Raw genomic sequence first — 10,196 nt, 5'->3', positions numbered from 1 at the left:
GGCAGGAGCCCCGGGGCGGCAGCGGCCCGCAGCCGAGGACCGCGGGGAAGCGCCTCCCTTCCAGGGGGTGCCGCCTGGCCGGCCCCCCAGCAGCCCCCGCCGCCGCCGCGGGGACCCCTCCTCCGCGCCTCCCGGGGGCGGGCGGCGGGCACCCCCCGTCTCGGGGTTTCCCACAGCGGCCGAGGGGGTGGCGCGGAGGAGGCCTGGCCGCGGCCGCCCAGCCCAGCCCAGCCCAGCCTCCGCGGGCCCGGCGCGCGCTCCGTCCCCAGCTGCCCGCGGGGCCCGCTGGCAGGGATGACAGCGCCGGGGGGGCCCACAGGGCTGCAGCCCAGGGGCCGGGGTCCCGGCGGTGACCCTGAGGGCGGGGGCCCGCCGATCCGGGACCCGGTGACGGTAGGGGCGCTCCCGCCTGGAGGTAACTGGACCCTCACTGGTCGCCTCCGCCCCCCGGACGCGGGCCGAGCGGGCTCCTCCACGACGAGGAAGCCCTCGGGCCTCCCCTTCCCCGCACTGCCCGGGAGACAGCCCTGAGCTTGCCCCTTGGAGGACGTGTCGCTGCCCCCATTCGCCCCCCGGTTACGACATCAGTCACCAGCGAGTCACTCACTCCGCTTCCGCCATCTTCTCTCCTCCATCACTAACACGGGCTGCGCATGCGCCCTCTCGGCGGCGGCGGCGGCGGCGGCAGGCAGAGGGGCGGGGTCGACCCAACCCCGGGGCCCCGGGGTCACGTGGGGTCGCCGGCGTCCGGCTCCTCACCCCCACCTCGCCGCTCTCTCTCCAAACGCAGGCTCTGCTCTCTCTGGGAATTGACCAGGTTTTCTCAAATTAGATACTAAAGTGTCTCACCTCCACCTCCCGGCTTTCTCTTGCGTAGGGTCTTCTTCTTCTTGGAGAGGGGTCTGTAACCAGGATAAGAAAAGTTCTGCTTCCACTGTCAAATTAAAAACCTGAAGAACACACGAAGTACGCTAAAGCCTGTGCAAACTGCAGAGTGAGATGAAAGAAAACCAGGAGGATCCGATGCTAAGGTCTCGGAGGGAAAGGAAATGCCCTGGTGGCTGCAAGGCTTGTTTCCTAGGGCGAGTTGGAGTTTGGGGGTCTGAACCAGCAGCTTCTCTATCTCAGAGACAGTGTTCAGGATGCTGGTGTGGTGGGTGGTCACGGGATCGTCCTGACTATCCTATGTCTTCCACATGAATGTGCTGAGCACTTAGCAGAGGGTTGCAAATTAGAATACCACAGGGAACAAGCAGGAGTGGCCACTAATTTGCTAATGTGGCTTACTAATAAATGACATAGATATAGCTATATAGGAACTACGATGAGGCAGGAGGAAACATCAAGATGAGTATGAAAAGGCCCTTCCTGCCAAGCACAGCCGGATGGAAGAGACTCATTGGCCAAGCTCTGCACCCTCTTCGGGCACCTCACTCTCCCAGCACCCCCATGGGCTCGCCGAGGCAGAAACTCTCTACACCCTGTCTTTTGAGTGTCTAAAAAGGCTCCATTGCTAATTATGACTGAGTAAATCATTGGCTATTGGTGGTAATTGATTCAACTTCCAGTTCTTCTCCCCTCCCTTGAGAAGAGGGAATTACAAGGGTTTTAGGAACTCTGTGCCAGGAATGGGGTCGAAGCCCTAAAATATATTTCTTATTATAAATCACAGTATCACAAGCCCACAGGCCAAATACAGACTGCTGCTTGTTTTTGTACAGCAATCAAGCTAATGATGGTTTTTACATTTTCTAAGAATTGGGGAATCAAAAGAAGAGTACTATTTTTGTGACAAGTGCAAATTATGTGAAATTTAAATTTCAGTATCCATAAATAAAGCCTATTAGAACGCATTCATGTTTGTTCTTTTATGTATTGTCACCGGCTGCTTTTGTGCTACAAGGACAGAACTGAGTAGTTGCCACAGACGCTATATTGATCCACTACTTACTATCTGGCCCTTCACAGACAATGTTTGCTGACCTCTATTCTGTGTCAAGGATCCGCCTGTCTATCGCAGAGGAATGCCTACAAAACACAGCCGGCAGTCCTGGTGCCCGAGAGGCCTGGCGCCAAGCAGGAAGCAGGCCCCTACTTGCCAGCGATGAGTGGGTGCCGCAGGGCCACAATGGCCGAATCCCCGCGCGGGAACATCGCGGAGATGTAGCGGTCCTTGTGGACTGGCTTGGACTTCTTCGGGCCCTGGCCACTCTTGGGGACCTCGGTCCCCATCGCCTCCACATTCTCCAGCACCATGTTGCAGTGCCCGTCAAAAGCCTTCACCCGGCCCAGGAGCTTCTTGTTGCAGCAGTGGATGAGCACCTGGCTGTTGTTCTTGACGGACTGCGTGAGCACGGAGAGTGGGCCCGTGTTCAACTCTTCCTCCTCCCGCTTCTGCGGTTCCTCCGCGGTCTTCTCACTCTTGGGCTTGTTGAGAAGGCTCGTGGGGGCGCTGGGGGGCGCTGGGTTGCGCTCTCAGAACACCCCTGTCGTCCGCGTTGCGTGGGCCTCCGAAGAGAAAGCCCGAGCCAGGTTTAGTATTATAATGTGGGAAAGAAAAGGGGGGGGGGGGGGGGGACAACAACAGCCTAAAGATTGTGTAAAATCTTAGAAAGCAACATGTAAAGTACTCTTTTTTTTTTTTTTAACTTTTTTACCAAGGTCTTCCTTCACCTATATTTGCTCAATAAATGCTATTGAGTATGCCTAATGCTCAGTAGGATTTAAATGCTTGTTGAGGGAATAACTGCTTGACTAGTTGGATGGATAGTGCATGAAATCCTAGGGTACCCTGTAAATTGAATGAGACCATGTACAGACTGACTTTGTCTTTTCCTTGAAAGTAATATACCAAGCCCTGACTGGTTTGGTTCAGTGGATGGAGCGTCAGCCTGTAGACTGAAAGGTCCCAGGTTCGATTCCAGTCAAGGGCATGTACCTTGGTTGCGGGCACATCCCCAGTAGGAGGTGTGCAGGAGGCAGCTGATCGATGTTTCTAACTCTCTATCCCTCTCCCTTCCTCTCTGTAAATAATCAATAAAATATATATTTTTTTAAAAAGTCTATAATAAAGTTTCTTACTTAAAAAAAAAAAAAAAAGTAATATACCAAAACAAAATGCTTTTACTAAACCAAATAGTATTGAAACTGAAAAGACAGTCTCCAGTCCTGCCACCTCTCGGGTTAATCATATGCTTATCAGCCTTATCTTCCCTTGTGTGCTTGTGGGCGGCACTGTACACAGTCAGCTGTATTTCCCCAGGTGCTGAATAGTAGCAGCACTGAACATTAAAGCTGGAAGGGCCATGAGCCATCATGTGACCCACAGGGAGGAAGAATCTATGGCAAAAGAAGAAGCTGAATCCTGATCTCCTATCCCCCCATCCAGAATGTTTTGCCTGGTGCCGAAAAGCCTTCAAGCGAGGAGGTGCTCATTAAACACTTGGAGACGCTATGTACTTTCACTTTCAGTCTGCTTTCATGCTTAATGTTTGCTTCGCGTTATGGCAGCCTAGAAGAGTTGTTATAAGCAAGGCTGTGGAATCAGACAAACTTAGCTACGAATCCTGGCTCTTCCACACCCTAGCTGTGTGACCTTTTGCAATCCTGTCTGCTCCCCCTTCAAACTAGAACCTCATCTCTGGCCACACTACCTTGAACATGCATGAAATCATCCAAATACAAGCGAATGTGACACTTCTCACCACCTCCACTGTTTTCAGCCTCGGCCCAGCATCTCTCTCCTGAACCACCATAATCGGCTCCTGACAGGTCATCCTGCTTCTCTACTCTTGTTTCTCTATAGTCTCTTCGCCAGCCAGCAGCCTAAGTAAGCTTTTAAGACTGTAAATCTGACCACATCGCTGCTCAAATCCTCCAGTGGCTTCCCATCGCTCTTAGCAGAGAGCCCAGGGTTTTGTGTTGCTCACTGCCTCAGCCACACTGGCCTCCTTGCTTTTTCTTTTTTGCTCTTGTATTCCCCAGATCTCACTTCCTCACTTCTTTCAGGACTCTGCTCACATACCATCTCAGAAAGCACTCCCCACCACCTACCTTAATATGGCCTTCTCATCACTTTCTTTCCCTATCCCACTTCACTTTTCTTCATAACACTGCAATGCACCAGACATTACGTTATGTACATATTGGTTTATTTATTCAGTACTCCCATCAACCTCCAGGTTGTAAGCTTCGCGTTTTGTGCACTGTATTCCCAGTTCTTAAAACCTAAGTGCTTCCCTAGCTGGTTTGGCTCAGTGGATAGAGCGTCAGCCTGCGGACTGAAGGGTCCCGGTTTGATTTCGGTCAAAGGCACATGCCTGGGTTGCAAGCTTGATCCCCAGTGGGGGACATGTAGGAGGTGGCCAATCAATGATTCTCTCTCATCATTGATGTTTCTATTTCTCTTTCCCTCTCCCTTCCTCTCTGAAATCAATAAAGATATATTTTTTAAAAAATTAAGTGCTCATTAAATGGACATTGAATGAATAAAGTTACTTAGCCCCTCTAATCTAAATCAGATCAGAATCCCCAGGTTTCTGATCTGAAAAATAGGGATAATATTTGCCACAAAGTTATTTTTGAAGTTAAATACAAATTGAAATAATGTATATAAACAGTAGAACATAATAAATGCTCACCTTTTTGTTGTTATTTTGCCCCATATTATTATTCTTAAAGTAAAGGAAAATAATCCTCCTACCCTATTTCCAAAGGCTATGATTTTTTTTAAATTATAGGGTAGTCCTTACTTTTTAAAGTTAGCATTTTATATTTTTTAAACTTGCATCTGCTATATTATAAAATATACTAGAGGCCCGGTGCACGAATTCGTGCACGGGTGGGGTCCCTCTGGGTGGCCTGCAGGGATTGGGCCGAAACATGCAGTCCAACGCCGCCTGCAGCTTCTACCTGCTGCTCCCGCTCATCCTGGCCCCACTGTGCCTGCCGCAGGCTCACGCCCAATCAGCCCCCATCAGGAGAGGCTCCTGCTGCCACAGCAGTGCTCACCAGCCATGAGCCCTGCATCTGGCGCCCTCCCAAGGGGAGTGGCCTGCAGGATCAGACTGAAACCGGCTCTCTGACATCCCCTGAGGGGTCCCAGATTGCGAGAGGGCACAGGCCAGGCTGAGGGACCCCACTGGTGCACGATCAGGCCATGGAGGGACCACGGGAGGGCTCCAGGGTGTGTCTGGCCCATCTTGTTCAGTCCTGATCAGCCGGACCCCCGCAGCAAGCTAACCTACCCATCAGAGCATCTACCCCCTGGTGGTCAGTGAACATCATAGCAAGTGGTCGACCAGTTGACTGTCTGCCCCCTGGTGGTCAGTGCATGTCATAGCGAGTGGTTGAGCAGCCTTTGCATATCATTAGCATATTACGCTTTGGTTGTTTGGTTGTTCTGCCGTTTGGTCTATTTGCATATTACCCTTTTATTATATAGGCTAGTTTCAGTATCAAAGAATAGATTTTTGCCTGTATGCTCCTAATGCACAAAAATAAACTGTCATATCAGTTTGACATTAAATCTTAATTGTAATGTTCTATTTATGATAGATAAGTCTCTCAAAAATACATAAACTGCCTGAGACAACAGAAGGCAGAACAAAATACATTATGGAACATGCAAAGCTAGAACAGGGCTGAAAAGTTGAGAAAGTTATTTAACAGAGGCCTACAAAGATACAGAATTTAATGTTAATATTTAGCTGTAGTCAATCCTGAATACAAATTTGTGCAAAAATTTAAATAATGAAAGAACATATCTGAAGTAGAAAGTGACAGTCCACTATAATCCACTCACTCTTTCCATGCCCAAAAATAATAATTATTAACATCCCATTGCAAATCCTCCTTAATTTTCCATGTACTAACATACATATAAGTGTACTATGTATCTCTTTTATCAAAATGGCATTGGACTCTACATACTCTTTAGCAATCTTTTTCTCTTAATATGTCTTTCCATGTCAGTGTCATAGTTTTCTTTCAATTCCTCAAACATGCCAAACTTTGCTTACCTTAGGGCCTTCCATAAAACCCTGAAATATTCTTTCCCATACATTGCAAGTATGGTTCCTTGTTTCGCTTTAATGCCTAAATATTTTATTCTTTTTTAAAAAAAATATATTTTATTAATTTTTTACAGAGAAGAAGGGAGAGGGGTAGAGAGTTAGAAATATCGATGAGAGAGAAACATCAATCAACTGCCTCCTGCACACCCCCTACTGCACACCCGCAACCAAGGTACATGCCCTTGACTGGAACCGAACCTGGGACCCTTCAGTCTGCAGGCCGACGCTCTATCCACTGAGCCAAACCAGTCAGGGCAGTATTTTATTCTTTTCGTTGCTATTATAAGTGGAATTGTTCTCTTGATTTTTTTCTCTTTAATTTTTGCATTCTATCATTCTAAATGAACATTTTACTCTTTTATATTCCTGGAATCCTGAAATGTTTGAAAAATAATTACATAAAAGTGAGTGAGTTTCATGAGGTTTTAGAATTTGATTTAGGTGTGTGTGCTTCCAGATCATGTGCCTGTGCACCTTCCTGCAGGAGTAAAGATATTTGCCTTGCAAAAAAAAAAGAATTTGATTTAGACTATAAGTACAAAAAATGGTTCTGACACCAGTGGCTTTTAACTCTGACTACACATGTGAATCACCTGGAGAGCTTTCATAAGCTATTTTGGTGGTGTTAGGGGAGCATCCCACACTAATTGGAACAACCTCAGGGTGACATCCTGGGCATCAGGATTTTTTCGTCTTTCTTTCTTCCTTTCTTTTTTTCTTCTTTATTTCCTTCCTTCTTTCCTTCTTTCCTTCCTTCCTCCCTCCCTTCCTTCCTTCTTCCTTTCTTCCTTCTTTCATTCCCTCCTTTCTTTCTACCTATATGTAAAAGCCTAAGCAACTGAATGACCAAATGACCAGTCAACTGGTTGTTATGATGTGCACTGACCAGCAGGGGGCAGACGCTCAATGCAGGAGCTGCCCCTTGGTGGTCAGTGCACTCCTACAACCAACCTCCCATGGTCCCTTCCCCCAGCTGGTTGGCCCTGATTGGCCCTGATTTGCTCCAATCGCCGACCAGGCCAAGGGATCCCATCCATGCATGAATTCGTGCCCTGGGCCTCTAGTTGAGATATAAAAGACATGTAATATTATATTAGTTTCTGGTGTACAACATAATGATTTGCTATATGTATATTTTGCAAAATAACCCATCACCACATGTGTGGCATTTCTTTAATCATATCTCCAAGACCTCCCATGAAGAGTAAGGGGTCCCAGCTCCACACCAGACCCCCAGCCCAGGGTTCCGGAGCTGGGAAGAGAAGTCCCCATAACATTGGGCTGTAAAAACCAGTGGGGATGCCCTAGCCAGTTTGGCTCAGTGGATAGAGCATTGGCCTATGGACTGAAGGGTCCCGGGTTCAACTCCAGTCAAGGGCACATGCCCAGGTTGTGGGCTCCATCCCCAGTAATGGGTGTGCAGGAGGCAGCCAATCAATGATTCTCTCTCATCATTGATGTTTCTATATTTCCCTCTCTCTTCCTCTTTGAAATCAATAAAAAAATATGTTAAAGAACCAGCAGAAATTGTGGCTGAGTGACACAGAGGGTGTGGAGTCCAAGGTGTTCCTTTTAAAGGGCTTGCGTACAAACTTACACAGTCCTGATTCCTCTGAGCTCCAGTGCCAGGCAGTGGCTTTGGAGGGAATCGAGGGGAGGAACTGGAACTCAGGGGTGACTTTCTCCCAGACAGGGGAGCTTGCAGAGGTCATTGTTCCTGTGCTGGGACCTTCCCCATTGCAGTGCTGACTGGCAGCCATATCTGAGTTTCCATCAGCATGGCCCACACTGTCTGCTCTGCCCTGGTGATTCCCTGAGACTCTGCCCCATCCAATTTGCAGCCCCAACCAGGCTGTTTGCAGCTGCTTTTCCATATGAGTGGCCTGTGCTGGCACAGGCTTCAAACTTTGCTAAGATCTCTTAAACAAGCAGCATCTGGAGTCAGCATGCCCCAAACAGTACCAATTAAAGGCCCAACAACCAGCACTAGCACCAGCCTGCCTTGCCTCAGAGCTGGGCCTCACCTGGGCACTTCCTAGCCCAATACAAATAGCAGCCATCTACAGATCTCTCTGTAGCTCCTGCTGGGTGGCCCCAGACTGTGGCTGACTTTGCATCTCTGGGGAGGCCCCAGAGCCAGTGGCCCAGTGAATAGCTTCAGACCATACCAGATTACAATTCTACACATCCACAAGCGGCACACTCAAGGGGCAGACTCAGTGAGCACCAAAGCCCCACTGAAGCAAGTCCTGCTCCTTAGGGATGTCTCATGCATAGCAGCTCTTCCATTGTAGACTCAGCTGATCATCACAGACAATTGGCCTGGAGACCAATTCCTCCCATTGACACCAATTCCTCCCAGTGACGCCAATCAAAGCCTCAACTACAATAAGACTGTGCACACAGCCCACACAGGAGCACACCTAGAGTTCCCTGCTCAGGTGACTGGGGAGGCTGAGCCACTGGGCCCCCTACAGGACACCTATTACACAAGACCACTCTACCAATTCCAGGAGACATAACAGCTCTAGCTAATACATAGAAACAAACACAGGAAGCCAAAATGTGGAGACAAAAAAACATGTTACAAAGGAAAGAAATGGAAACAAGCAAACTACTAGATACAGAGTTCAAAACAATGGTTATAACAGGGGTCCTCAAACTTTTTAAACAGGGGGCCAGTTCACTGTCCCTCAGACCGTTGGAGGCGGACTATAGTTTTAAAAAAAACTATGAACAAATTCCTATGCACACTGCACATATCTTATTTTGAAGTAAAAAAACAAAACGGGAACAAATACAATATTTGTATTTGCATGTGGCCCACGGGCCATAGTTTGAGGACCCCTGGGTTATAAGATTACTCAAGAATATTACTTCAAGCCCTCGCCGGTTTGGCTCAGTGGATAGAGCGTCGGCCTCGGGACTGAAGAGTCCCGGGTTCAATTCTGGTCAGGGCATGTACCTGGGTTGCAGGCACATCCCCAGTAGGGGGTGTGCAGGAGGCAGCTGATCGATGCTTCTCTCTCATCGATGTTTCTAACTCTCTATCCCTCTCCCTTCCTCTCTGTAAAAAATCAATAAAATATATTTTTAACTCAAGAAACTTACTTCACGGGACTTAATGAGAGATTCAATGGACTTAGTGAGATATTCAAGGATCTTAGTGAGAATGTCAAAGACATAAGAAAAGACCAGTCAGAAATTAAGCATACACTAACTGAAATAAAGAATAATCAGTGATTCAATAGTAGAGAATTCTGAGAATCAAATCAATGATTTGGAATATGAGGAAGCAAAAAACACTCAATCAGAAGAACAAAAAGAAAAAAGAATCCAAAAATATGAAGATAGTGTAAGAAGCCTCTGGGACAACTTCAAGTGTATCAACATTTGAATTATGGGGGTTCCAGAAGGAGAAGAGAGAGCAAGATATTGACAACCTATTTGAAGAAATAATGACAGAAAACTTTCCCTCCCTGGTGAAAGAAATAGACTTACAAGTCCAGGAAGCACAGAAAGTCCCAAACAAGAGAAACCCAAAGAGGACCACACCAAAACACATCATAATTAAAATGCAAAGGGCAAAAGACAAAGAGAGGCTCTTAAAAGCAGTAAGAGAAAAGCAGTTAGTTACCTACAAGGGAGCTCCCATATGACTGTCATTTTCAACAGAAACTTTGCAGACCAGAAGGGAGTGGCAAGAAATATTCAAAGTGATGAATAGCAAGGACCTACAACCAAGATTACTCTACACAGCAAAGCTATCATTTAGAATTGAAGGTCAGATAAAGAGCTTTACAGGCAAGAAAAAGCTAAATGAGTTCATCACCACCAAACCAGTACTACATGAAAAGTTGAAGGGTGTTAGAAGAAGAAGAGAAGGAGGAAAAGAAGAAGTAGAAGAAGAAGAAGAAGAAGAAGAAGAAGAAGAAGAAGAAGAAGAAGAAGAACTGACAATAAAAAATATGAACAATAAATACATATCTACCAACAATTGAATCTAAAAATCAAAATAAATGAACAAGAAGTCTAATGAACAAAATAAACTGATGAATAAAATAGAATCAGAGGCATGGAAACATGAAACAGACTGACGAATCTCAGAGGGAAGGGGGGTGG

General features: G+C 47.1%; 1 protein-coding gene and 1 pseudogene across 4 annotated transcripts in view; both read right to left on the bottom strand.

The window, feature by feature from the left end:
• Positions 1 to 640, bottom strand: part of PHC3 (polyhomeotic homolog 3) — a 61,830-nt gene extending 61,190 nt beyond the window's left edge. For all 4 annotated transcript variants that reach the window (XR_002829313.1, XM_006088853.3, XM_006088851.3 and 1 more), the window contains exon 1: positions 608 to 640. Coding sequence is in view for 3 of the 4 variants with exons in the window: in XM_006088853.3 (XP_006088915.1) it covers positions 608 to 621 (14 nt within the window). In the remaining variant the exon portion in view is untranslated. The remainder of the gene's footprint in view (positions 1 to 607) is intronic.
• Positions 641 to 1,697: 1,057 nt separating this feature from the next.
• On the bottom strand, positions 1,698 to 3,314 carry LOC102432532 (annotated as a pseudogene).
• Positions 3,315 to 10,196: the final 6,882 nt, after the last annotated feature.

The sequence above is a fragment of the Myotis lucifugus genome, unplaced genomic scaffold (assembly GCF_000147115.1).
Source record: "Myotis lucifugus unplaced genomic scaffold, Myoluc2.0 scaffold_53, whole genome shotgun sequence".
NCBI lineage: Eukaryota > Metazoa > Chordata > Mammalia > Chiroptera > Vespertilionidae > Myotis > Myotis lucifugus.
The sequence above is the reverse complement of the archived record's forward strand: the minus strand, read 5'-3'. Positions and strand labels throughout refer to the sequence as shown.